We start from the raw sequence: 12,498 nt of genomic DNA on the forward strand, positions 1-12,498 counted from the left end.
TCCTGCTGCTGCTGCCAGAGCTGGGTGTGCTGGGATCATGGGGTGGGGAACAGGGGATTGGGGTGTGCTGGGATCATGGGGTGGGGAACGGGGGATTGGGGTGAGCTGGGATCATGGGGTGGGGAACGGGGGATTGGGGTGAGCTGGGATCATGGGGTGGGGAACGGGGGATTGGGGGTGAGCTGGGATCATGGGGTGGGGAACGGGGGATTGGGATGTGCTGGGATCATGGGGTGGGGAATGGGGGATTGGGGTGAGCTGGGATCATGGGGTGGGGAATGGGGGATTGGGATGTGCTGGGATCATGGGGTGGGGAATGGGGGATTGGGGTGAGCTGGGATCATGGGGTGGGGAACGGGGGATTGGGGTGAGCTGGGATCATGGGGTGGGGAATGAGGGATTGGGATGTGCTGCCTTGGGCTCACTCTGAGGGTCTCTCCTCCTCCTCCCCCAGGCGGTGACCGCGGCCGAGGCGGCCCCGGGGGGATGCGAGGCGGGCGCGGCGGGGGCCTGATGGACCGAGGGGGGCCCGGGGGGATGTTCCGAGGCGGCCGTGGCGGAGACCGAGGGGGATTCCGAGGTGGCCGGGGCATGGACCGAGGCGGCTACGGAGGAGGCGGCCGGAGAGGAGGAGGAGGAGGCGGCCCCGGGGGACCCCCGGGACCCCTCATGGAGCAGATGGGAGGAGGAGGCAGAGGACGGCGCGGAGGGCCGGGAAAGATGGACAAGTATGGATGGAGGGCGGGGCAGAGAGGGATGGGAGGGGACAAGGGGACACTGGGGAGGGGGAGACCCTGATGGGGAAAGGGTGGGGGGCGACTGGGGTGGGACAGATGGGTGGAGGGGCGGGGGGTGAATGGCGGGGGTGGGTGGGGTGGGTAAATGGGTGGCACGGTGTCTGGGTGTTAAGGAGCCTCCCCGGCCCGGGGAGGGCTCCTGGAGCCCACGGCTGAGCTCTGTTCCCCCCTGGCCCGCAGGGGCGAACACCGTCAGGATCGCCGAGACCGGCCCTACTAACTCCGCCTCCCCAGAGCCGCATTTACTACCAGATTTATTTTTTAAACCAGAAAAAAAAAATGTTTTAAATTTATAATTCCATATTTATAATGTTGGCCACAACATTATGAGTCCTCCTTGTCTGTACTTTAGTATTTTTCACCGTTTGTGGAGAAACATTAAAACCAAGTTCAATGGTAGCGTGAATTCTTCTTTCCCCCACCCCCCAAAATAAAACCGGTTGTTTAACGCGCCCCCACCCCCCCACCCCGCCTGTAACGCTGTGAACGGTTGTGACGGTTGTTTTTTTAAATAAAATTCCCGCTGTTTGTAACCGCACCATTGCTGGCCTTTCTTGAGAGCATCCCTGGGAGGCGGGCGAGAGCGGGCCCCGGGCCCGGGACGGGGTAGGATGGGAGGGAGAGTGGGATGGGAGAGAGGGGTGGGGTGGGACGGAGCCGCCCGCTGGATCCCGCCGTGCCTCAGTTTCCCCTCGGGGTGTGAGTGCCGGGGGAGGCAGGTGGGGGGGCGATGCAGATCAATGGAAGCGGGGAGCCACACCCGGCGTGGGAATGTCACCGGGTGTCGCCGCGTGTCACCCCCGTGCCTCCCCCGTGTCCGTGTCGCCCCCCTCCCGTGTCCGCGCTCCTCCCCCCGTCCCCCCGCCGTGTCCGTGTCCCCCCCGTGCCCCGTCCCCCCGCCGTGTCCGTGTCCCCCCCGTGCCCCGTCCCCCCGCCGTGTCCGTGTCCCCCCCGTGCCCGTCCCCGCCCGCCGCCGCCGCCGCCCCCGTCCCGGCCCTTTCTGGGCCGCCTCCAACTTCCCGGCCGGGGCGCGGCGGCGGCGGCGGCGGCTCCGCGGGGCTGCGGCGGCCGAGCCTCGCTGGGAGCCACAACGGGCCCCCCCGGCCGCCACCCCGGGCCGCCGGCGGTGGCCGATGGCGGCGGGGGCCGCGGCGCGGGGCCCCCCCGGCGCTGGGAGCCGCGGCCCGGCCCAGCAGCGGGGAGCGGGCCCGGCCCGGCCGTAGCGCGGCGCGGAGCGGCGGCGGTGAGTGCGGCCGGGGGGGTGGGCGGGTGGCCCCGGGCCCCTGTGTGCCCCGTCCCCGTGTCCCCGCAGGTGCGGAGCCCCTCCCGCTGCACCCCCCCCCCCCGCTGGATCGCCCCGGAATAGGGACCCCAACGCCGGAAAGGGACCCCCCCCCCCCCACCCCGAGAAAGAGACACCCCCAGAGATGGACACCACCCCCCAAGGGAAAGGGGGACCCCCGATACGGACACCCCTCGGCACGGGCACCCCCCCTGCGAGGGTAGGGACCCCCCCCCCAGCACAGAGAGCCCCCCCCCCCCGAGGGAAAGGGACCCTCCAAACAGGGACCCCCCCCATCCCGAGGGAAACCGGCACCCCCGACAGGATCCCCCCACTGTCGAGGGATGGGGACCCCCCCACAGAGTCCCCCCATTCCCCAGGATACCAGTCCCACCCCCCCCGAGGTGAGGGGACCCTCCCCAGCGGGGACACCCCCTGTGAGGGCAGGGGACACCCCAAGGGAAGGACCCCCCCAGGACAGGGGACTGGGCTGGGCTGGGGGGCAGGGGAGGTCACAGGGCCCCCCGGGGGGGGTGACCCCTCTGCTGGGACATCCCTGGCTCTTGTGCCCCCACCCCAGGTCAGGGACGGCCGGGGGCTCCCCCGGGTGCAGCCCCCACCCCATGGCCGAGCGCCGGGGACCAGCCCCCCCAGTCCCCCCCCGGTGCAGCCCCTCGGGGTTGAGCCCCCCCCGGGTAAAGGGGGGCTCCCTGCCCTGGCACTGCCATCCTCGGGGTGTCACCTGCTCCCGGGGTGGGGACACCGGGGTGAGGCGCCCACCATGACTGGGCAGGTTTTAGGGCGGGCCTGGGGAGGGATGTCCCCTCTGCCACAGCCCCACCGTGGGGTGGGCACGGTGACAGGGGACAGAGGGGACACGGGAGGAGGGGACACGGGGCGGGGGACGCGGAGAGTGGGGACACACGTGGTGGCGGGACATGAGGGCAGGGGACATGGGCCGTGGGGGGGGACACACGGGGTGGGGGGGGTGTGGATCTGGGGGTGCTGCAGGTCCTGGCAGGGGTGGTGGTGACAGCAGTGACGCTCCTGCCCATGGGTAAAGCGTGGGGGAAACTGAGGCGCAGAGGGGGAAACTGAGGCGCAGAGGGGGAAACTGAGGTTGGTGGATGGTCTGGGGGTCTTTGGGGGGTTCCTGCCCATTACAGCCCCCGCTGTCCCCCCGCAGGAAGCCGGCCATGGCCGACCCCAGCCACATCCAGTCGGCCGCCTCCAAGAGCATCCGCCCCTTCCGCTCCAGCGAGGAGTACCTGGAGGCCATGAAGGAGGACCTGGCCGAGTGGTTCAACACCCTCTACGACCTGGACATCCAGGTGGACACCTTCCTGGAGAGCCTGGAGACGGGATGTCACCTCTGCCGCCACGCCAACAACGTCAACCGCACCGCCCTGGACTTCCAGGAGCGGCACCCCGAGGCGGCGGCCCGCATGCGGGTGCCCCAGAACGAGGTGGTCTTCCAGGCCAAGAACGTGGTGCCTGGCTCCTTCATCGCCCGGGATAACGTCTCCAACTTCATCCAGTGGTGCCGGCAGGACCTGGGCATCCAGGACGTGCTCATGTTCGAGACCAACGACTTGGTGCTGAAGAAGAACGAGAAGAACTTTGTCCTTTGCCTGCTGGAGGTGGCCAGGAGGGGCTCCAAGTTCGGCATGCTGGCCCCCATGCTGATCCAGATGGAGGAGGAGATCGAGGAGGAGATGAGGGACCAAATGGCCGACGGCGCGCTGGGCACGCGCCGCGAGAGCCGGGACGCCCGGGCGGGCGCCTTCCCCAGCCGGGCCCGGCCCATCACCCTGTGCGACCTCAAGAACCTGGACGAGCTGGTGAGACACGCGCTCCCCTGGGAGCCCTGTGCCTGGGTGAGGGCCTGGGCACCGCCAGGCTCCCCGCGGGCACTCGGTGGTCTGTGGGAGGTCCTGTCCATCCACCCAGCGGGCAGCTCTGGTCCGTGGGAGGCCCTCTCTGTCCGCCCAATGGTCACCCCGTGGTCACTAGGAGGTCCCACCTGTCTGTGGCTGTGAGAACCTCCCTGTCCCACCCAGCGGGGTCCATGGTGGGGTCCCACCCATGTCCACGGCCCCCAGGAGTTCTCTCTGTCTCCGTGGCCCCTGCCTTGTGTGCCCCACGAGTGCTCCATGATCCATGGGAGCTCCCGCCTGTCCAGCCAGCGGGGCGTTCTGTGGCCCCTGGCAGGTGCCACCTGTCCCTCTGACCCCCAGCGAGTCCCTTCTGCCCGTCCCACAGGGCACTCCGCGCTCCAGGGGCGGTCCCACGTGTCCCTGGGACCCCGGGGAAGTCTTTCCTCCCACCCCTGTGGTCACAGGATGTGCTCCACCCACCCATCCCAGCTCTCCATGGCTACGAGAGCTCCTCTGCGCCCACCCACACCCAGCCGGGCTCCCGCGGAGCCTCCTGCCTCCGGGAGGGGTTATTTCGGCGGCCGTGACCGGAGTCACGGTGGGGACACAGGTGTCACCTGTGCCCTGCCACCTCCTCCCCGTCGTGGGGGACTCACGGGGGGATTTCTCCTCCCGCCGCCCCGGGGCTGCTGTCCCCGGGGACATCCCGGCTGCTCCCAGTCGCAATTTGGGGTGTCAGAAGGGGGGTGCAGGGCCCCCCCCCGGGCCGGGGGCTCAGGACGGATTAAAGCCGGGTGCGGGATCCGTCCCGCGGCCGAGGCAGCGGATTAATCTGGGACGGGGGGGACAGGGGGGGAACAGGGGGGCTCTGCCCTCCCCTGACTCCCTAAGCCTTTTTTTAATTGAAACCCCGATTCCTCATTAAGCCCCTCATTAAAGAGCATCCTGACCCCCCCCCGCCCCGTCCGCCCGGTGCCGCTCCGGAGGGGGGTCCCCCGGTCGCTGTTACCCCCCCAAGCCCCCCTGGCCGGGCGCTGCCAGCCCCGGCTGCATTTTTCCCGGCTGCGTAATTCCTCGCCATCGGCTTTTATGGGCAGCGCCAGAGGCGGGGAGGAGCCCGGCGGAGCAGGATCCGGCCCGCCTCGTCCCCAGGTGCCCCCCCCGTGCGGCGGCAGGGTCACAGCCCCCCTCACTGCGGCCCCCCCCCCCGCCCCGCTCCGTGACTCAGTTTCCCCCGCTGGAGCTCTCCGCGTCACCCGGATGGGAACCGGAGCGGCCACATCCTTCCTTCCTCTCTCTCAGCCCTGTGATGGGCAGGAAGCCCCCCAGAAATCTCGGGGTTATGAAAGAAGGCCCAGATTTGGGGGTGAGGCGGCTCCGTGCCCCCCCCCAGCCGCGGGCCGGGGCAGGATGCGGCCGCGTCCCCGCGTCCCCCCGCGGCTCCGCTTTAATCCCTGACGTCAGCCCGGGAGATGGAGCCGGCAGCTGGCAGCCAGCGCCGCCACGGCCGCCCCGCAGCCCCGGGGGTCCCCTGCCCGGCCCCCCCGATCCTCCCGCCCCGCTCTTCCCTGTGCCGGACCTTGCAGTTGAGAGGGAGGCAAAACCCCCCCGGGGTTTACCCCGTTTCTGTTGGTGGATGTGGGTCCTGCCCCATGGTGCGGATTTGGGGGCCAATCCCCCGTGGTTCAGGATTAGTGGGGTGGGGGATGTTTTGCGCCCACACCCGGGGGTCCCGGAGCGGGTGGACCCCAAATGAAGAGAGTTTCATTATGATGATGATGATGAAATTTCATTTCATTCATCAGCTGAGGGGCTGCCCCTATAACGGGCACGCACACTGACCCTATAAGGGGGTTTGTGCCCCACTGACCCTATAGCAGGGGTTTCTATGCCCTCTATAGTGGGGGATCCGTGCCTCACCAGCCCTGTAACGGGGTTTGTGCTCATTGACCCTATAGCGGGGCATCTATAATGCCCTTTTTATTAATAATAATAAATGCCCTTACATTTATTTCATTATATATTTATAATGCCCGTATTAATCCTATAATGGTGGGTTTGGGCCCCACTGACCCTATAATGGGGATTCTGTTCCCACCAGCCCTGCAACTGGGGAGTCTGCACCCCACCAGCCCTATAGAGGGGGTCTGTGCCTACCGATCCTATAACAGGGGTCTGTGCCCCACTGAGCCTGTAGGGCGGTTCTGTGCACACCGGCCCTATAACTGGGGGGTCTGTGCCTACCGATCCTATAACGGGGGGGTCTGTGCCCCACTGAGCCTGTAGGGGGGTTCTGTGCACACCAGCCCTATAGAGGGGGTCTGTACCTACTGATCCTATAACAGGGGTCTGTGCCCCACTGAGCCTGTAGGGCGGTTCTGTGCACACCGGCCCTATAACTGGGGGGTCTGTACCTACCGATCCTATAACAGGGGGGTCTGTGCCCCACTGAGCCTGTAGGGCGGTTCTGTGCACACAGGCCCCATAGCGAGGGGTCTGTGCCCCACCAGCTCTGTAGCGGGGGTCCATGCCCCACGGGCCCTACAGCGGGGTTCTGGACCCCACCGACCCTAGAGCGGGCTGTCCACGCCCCGCTGACCGCTCCGCCCTGTGCCGCCAGGTGCGGGAGATCCTGGGCTGCTGCTCGTGCCCCTCGCAATTCCCCATGGTCAAGGTCTCGGAGGGGAAGTACAAAGTGGGCGACTCCAACACGCTCATCTTCGTCCGGGTGAGAGCCGCCCCCGCCTCCCTCGCCCCACCGTGCCCCCGTTACCCCGGGACCCCCCCGTCCTCCTCCGCCCCGCTCCCAGGCAGGGTGGGGGGGGTCCGGGCTGGATTTCCTGCCCCGCCGGGGTCCGGGGGGCTCGCGGTGCTTCTGGGGGCGGGCAGGGTGACCGCGCTGCCCGCAGGTGCTGAGGAGCCACGTCATGGTGCGGGTGGGCGGCGGCTGGGACACCCTGGAACATTACCTGGACAAGCACGACCCGTGCCGCTGCGCTGCCCTCGGTGAGTGTCTGCGGGACCCCCGCGCCCCGCCCCGGCGCGCTCCTGGCTGCCCGCGGGGCTGCGTTCCCTGCTGCTCCACGGCTTCCCTTCCCGGATCCTCCCTGGGGCTCCGTTCCTTCTCCACGGGGCCCCTTGCCCTGGTTCTCTGCGGGGTTTTGTTCCCTGATCTCTGAGGTTCCATTCCCTGGCTCTCCTTGGGGCTCTGTGGCTGGTTTTCCATGGGGCTCCGTTCCCTGGTTCCCCACTCTGTTCTGTGGGGCTCCATTCCCTGATTTTCTGTGGGGTTCTGCTCCCTGTTTCCCCATGGGCTCCATTTGCTGAATCTCCATGGAGGCTCCATTCCCTGGTTCCCCGTGGGTTCCATTCCCTGATTTTCTGTGCATTCTATTCCCCGATTTTCCATGGGTTCCATTCCTTGGTTCTCCCTGGGTTCCATCCCCTGATTTTCCATGTGTTCCATTCTCTGATTTTCCATGTGTTCCATCCCCTGATTTTCCATGGGTTCCATTCCTTGGTTCTCTCTGGGTTCCATCCCCTGATTTTCCATGGGTTCCATTCCTTGGTTCTCCCTGGGTTCCATCCCCTGATTTTCCATGGGTTCCATCCCCTGATTTTCCGTGGCGCTCCCTTCCCCGTGGCTGGGCTCCTCGGAGCACTGATCCGGCTGGAAGGAGAAAAAGGGGAATGAGAAGGGCGGTTTTTTTTCCCCAAATCCCCGAGGCGTTCCCCACTCCGGGAGTACCCCAGCTGGAAAATCGGGATGCTGTGAGCGGAGGGCGGGTGACGAGCGCCGCCCCCTCTCCGTTCCAGCTCACCGCCTGCCCCAGCCCCGCACCCCGGGCGTGTCTCCCCAAAAAGCAGCCCCCGGCTCCTCCTCGTCCCGCGCCTCCAGCCCCAGCACCCCCCGGCGCCCCCAGCCCCGGGGGGACCCCCCGAAGCCCCTCAAGCAGGAGGCTTTGCCCCCCCCGCGGGGCCGCGGCCCCCCGCTCCGGCTCCGGCAGCCCCTCCAGGAGCCCCGCGGAGCCGCGGGGAGCGGGAGCGCTCAGGTACGGACCCCGGGGGGCTGGGGGGGACCCCGAAACTGCGCCGAGACCGCACGGCAAAGGCTCAGCCCCACCGAGAGGACGGGCAGGGAACAGGGGAGCGGGAGGCGGTTATTGGGAAAACATCGGGGGGCAACGGGGGACACTGGGGACAGTAGGGGGACGGTGGGAGGGGTGGAATGAGGGCGACTGGGCTGAACTGGGGAACACTGGGGAACCCTGGGGAACACTGGGGAAATCGTGGGGGACAGTGGGAGGGGGCAGTGGGGGGGAAATGGAATCGTTGGGGGCAGTGGGAGGTACCAGAGAGGGAAATGGGGGAGCACTGGGGGGGCAGTGGGAGGTACCAGAGGGGGAAATGGGGGATCATTGGGGACAGTGGGAGGTACCAGAGGGAAATGGGGGATCACTGGGGGACAGTGGGAGGTACCAGAGGGAAATGGGGGAGCACTGGGGGCAGTGGGAGGTACCAGAGAGGGAAATGGGGGATCATTGGGGCAGTGGGAGGTACCAGAGGGGGAAATGGGGGGAGCACTGGGGGCAGTGGGAGGTACCAGAGGGAAATGGGGGAGCACTGGGGGCAGTGGGAGGTACCAGAGAGGGAAATGGGGGAGCACTGGGGACAGTGGGAGGTACCAGAGGGGGAAATGGGGGAGCACTGGGGGCAGTGGGAGGTACCAGAGGGAAATGGGGGAGCACTGGGGGCAGTGGGAGGTACCAGAGAGGGAGATGGGGGAGCACTGGGGACAGTGGGAGGTACCAGAGGGAAATGGGGGAGCACTGGGGGCAGTGGGAGGTACCAGAGAGGGAAATGGGGGAGCACTGGGGGCAGTGGGAGGTACCAGAGGGAAATGGGGGAGCACTGGGGGGGCAGTGCAGGTAACCGGGCTCAGTGGGGAGGTGCAATGGGGAAAACTGAGGGGACAGTGAGCGGTACTGAGGGGGCCGTGGGGGTGAATTTGGGGTGCAGTAGGAAGGAATGGGGGTGCAGTTTGGTAGGGCAGTGGGGACGGGGGAGGACGGTGCGGGGTGCAGAGAGGGGCAGTGAAGGAATGGGGGTGCAGTTAGGGGGGGGAAATGGAGGATGACAACGGGGGTTCGGTGTGGGGCCATGGGGGGCTATGGGGACAGATAATGGGGCGCTGGGAGGTGATGGGTGCTGGAATGGGGGGCACTGGGAGGGGGTAAATGGGGAAAGCATTGGGGGGTCAGTGGAGGGGAATAGTGGGGGGGCAGCAGGGGGAGGGAAGGGGGCTCCAAGGGGGGAATGGGATTTGGTGGGGGAGCTCAATGGAGGGGGCAGTGGGGGCAATGGGGGTTCACCGGGGTGCGGTGGGGGAACAAGGGGAAATGGGGGGTGGATGAAGGGGCAGGAGGGGAAATGGGGGTACACTGGGGTGTGAGATGGAGGGGAATGGGATTGGCAGTGGAGGGAATGCGGGGTGCAGTGGGTGGGGGCTGAGGGGGGAGAATGAGGGTGGGAGGATTCCATGGGAGTTTGATGGAGGGAGGAAATGGGGACAGTGGGAGGGAGAATGGGGGGATTATGGGGGGTTATGGGGGGCAAGGGGAAGGGAAATGGGGCTCAACAGTGGGAATGTGGGGTTTGGTGGAGGTGCAGTGAGGATGGAAATGGGGTTTAAGGGGAGGAATGTGGGGTGCAATGGGGGTAAAGGGGAAAGAATGAACGGGTGCAATGGGGAGGGAAATGGGGTGCAGTGGAGAAAATGTGGGGTGCCATGGGGGAGAATGGGGACGGTGCAGTGGGTGGGGGGCACTGGGGTTGTTCCACGAGGAGGGGCGCAATGGGGGGGTACCAGTGGGGGGGTTCACGGGGGCTGTGCGATTGGGGGGTGCCCCGGGGGGGGGATCACCGGGGTGCTCATTGCCCCCCTCTCCCCCTCCGCCGCCCCCAGGCCGCGCGTCCCCGCGCGCTCCCGGCGCTGCTCGGGCGACAGCGACTCCTCGGCCGCCTCCGCGCAGAGCGGCCCCCGCCGCCCCCCGGCCCGCCGGGACCCCGCGGACCCCCCCGCTCCGGGCTCCCCCCGCGCCCCCCGCTCCGCCGCGTCCCCCCGCGGGTCCCCCCGCGCCCCCCCGCGGCCCCGCTCCGCTGCTCTGCTCATCCGCCGCCGGCCCGACGGGCAGCACTCTTGGGCGCGGGCAGAGCCGCCCGCCGCCGCGGGGAGCCCCGGGGGGCGGCGCGACCCCCGGCCCCGGCCCCGGGGACCCCGAGGAGCTGGCGCGGAGGCTGCGGGCCCCGCGCTGGCTGGAGCCCGGGCAGGAGCAGCGGCTGTTCAGCGGCTGGAGGAGGAATTCCTGGCCAACACGCGGCTGCTGGAGCAGCTGGGGGACGCGGAGAGCCCCCCGCCCGCGCCCGCCGCCGCCGCTGACTCGGCCTATTGCTCCTCGTCTTCCTCGTCTTCCTCGCTGAGCGTCTTCGCCAAGCACGGGCTGCCCGCCGAGGACGGGCGGCGGGGAGGGAGCAGCGACGGGAACCACAACGGGAACCACGACGGGAACCACGACGGGAACCACGACGGCGGCTGCCCCCCGCTGCCGTCCGACCCCACGCTGGCGGATGCGAGGCGCCGCTCCACCTTCTCCAGCTCCTCCGACGAGAGCTGCTGCTTCCCGGCCTCCTGGGACAACCGGGAGACGCCGGGGAACCCCGGCTCCGACACCGACTGGGCCGCCGGGGAGGACGAGCTGATGGAGACGGAGGAGAGCCCCGGGCCGGGGGTCCCCGCGGCCCCGCCGCGGCCCTGGGCCAAGCCCCGGCTGGACACGCAGCCCCACAAGACGCCGTCCCGGATCCCCACCCCCCGCGGGTACGGGGCAGGCGCCCACCGCGCCGCCAACGGCAGCGCCAAGGCCTGGGGGGCTCTGCAGAGCATCCCCTCCCTCCTGGAGCACCCCTGGGCCCCGCAGGAGAACGCGTGGCCGTGAGGGGCCGATGGCCGTGGCAGCTCCTGGCAGCTCCTGGGGACGTCCCCGAGCTGCTGCGGGAGCGGGGAGGTGGCAGCTGAGCGGAGACGCCCGCCCGGGCGATGGCCACGGGGCTGGGGTGGCCGGGACCCCTGCACTTGGTGACTGCTGGCTTTGGGGGGGGGTCTCAAGGAGCCCCCAGCCCCAGAGGGTGCCAGGGGTGTCCCCGTGCCGTGGGGAGCAGCTCCAGGGGGGCTCTGTCCTGTGGGCAGGGCAGTGGTGGCCAGAGCAGAGCTGGCACCTGGCAGAGGGGCTGGAGAGCACCCGGTTCTTCTCCTGGTCATTTCATCCCTCCTCATTCTCCACTTGTTTTCCTCGTCTTGACCTTCTCTTCGTGTCTCCTCCTCATCTCATTTTCTCTCTCTCCTTTCTTTTGGGCTGCCTCCTCCTTCTCTTGTCTTCTCCTCCCCTCCTGGCCTTCACATCCTTTTCTTCTCACCTCTTGGCCTCATCATCACCTCCTCGGCCCCTCTCTCCTCTCCAGTCTCTCCTCTCCACCCCAGGATGACTTGGGGACAGTTGGTCACCACAGCCCGTTTCAGGGCAGGAGGGGTCACTCCTCCCTCTGCAGCCCCAGCAGCACAGCGCTGCCCAGAGCTCCTGCTGATGTCCCCAGGGTGGGACAGGGCCACCGTGGCCCCCACCCCTGCAGCCCTGCATGTCCTGTCCAGCCAGTAAAGACCAACGGAGCTGAGCCCACCCTGTCTGCTCATCTGTGCAGGGGATTCAGACCCCCAGGCCCAAGGGAGGGGTGGGAGCAGCCAAGAGCTGGGGTGAGGCTGAGCCTCAGTGTCCTGTACCCCACTACAGCCACTGGGCCCCCCCAGAGGTGTCCCTGGAGCCCAGAGTGCCCCATGGCCAGGGAACTGCACCTCAGGGCTGCTGGCAGGTTTTGGGTCACCAGGAGGGTCCAGAGCTGCTGGTGGTGACCACCCTGCTGTCGCTTTGGGGGTTCCAAAGCAGGGTGGGCACTATGGACACCCGTCCTGCCTCTCCTCTGGGAGTGGGGCTGGTGGCCCGTGGGGTGGCCCAGAGCAGCACCAGGGATTTGTAGGACATCCCAGAGCAGCACCAGTGCCCCGTGGTGCTGCCCATCCTTGCCAGGGACTGTCACCCACCCCACAGGGACCAGCAGCACCTCCTGGGGACCCCACACTCGTCCCCAACCCCAGCAGGGGCTCGGGGCACCCAGACTGGACACCACGTAGGGGCGCAGGGCCACCTTGGCCTTGGTGGATCCGAGAGGCTCCAGGAGCAGAGCCAGGAGCTCTCCAGGCCCATCCTGTCCCCAGGACCGGCCCCGTGTCCCCGGCCCAGCCCTGCCCCTCTGCTGTGTCAGGCCCTGCCGTGCCAGAGGCCATGGCCCCAGGCAGGGTTTATCTGGCCCTGCCCTGCTGGCAGGAAGCTCCCAGGCTCCTGCTTCCCTCGGGATCACCGGGCCACGGCCACCCCGGAGCGTCCCCGTGGGCCGGCGTCGCCTTTATTCAGCATTCCCTTCAAACCAGTGA

At 68.0% G+C, this 12,498-nt stretch overlaps 1 protein-coding gene and 1 non-coding gene across 2 annotated transcripts; both read left to right on the forward strand.

Moving 5' to 3' along the window:
• The first annotated feature begins 493 nt into the window (after window positions 1-493).
• Window positions 494-1,334, forward strand: LOC120760645 (uncharacterized). Its single transcript, XR_009208401.1, has 2 exons — window positions 494-728; window positions 978-1,334. It is a non-coding gene; the product is annotated as an uncharacterized LOC120760645 (transcript).
• Window positions 1,335-1,989: 655 nt separating this feature from the next.
• Window positions 1,990-11,684, forward strand: GAS2L1 (growth arrest specific 2 like 1). The gene is given in 7 exon segments (XM_040081136.1): window positions 1,990-2,040; window positions 3,266-3,920; window positions 6,577-6,684; window positions 6,866-6,962; window positions 7,773-8,090; window positions 9,922-10,299; window positions 10,302-11,684. Coding segments are annotated over 6 exon segments (2,196 nt in total). The 5' UTR covers window positions 1,990-2,040; window positions 3,266-3,275; the 3' UTR covers window positions 10,952-11,684.
• Window positions 11,685-12,498: the final 814 nt, after the last annotated feature.

Source organism: Hirundo rustica, chromosome 17 (genome assembly GCF_015227805.2).
Source record: "Hirundo rustica isolate bHirRus1 chromosome 17, bHirRus1.pri.v3, whole genome shotgun sequence".
Lineage (NCBI taxonomy): Eukaryota > Metazoa > Chordata > Aves > Passeriformes > Hirundinidae > Hirundo > Hirundo rustica.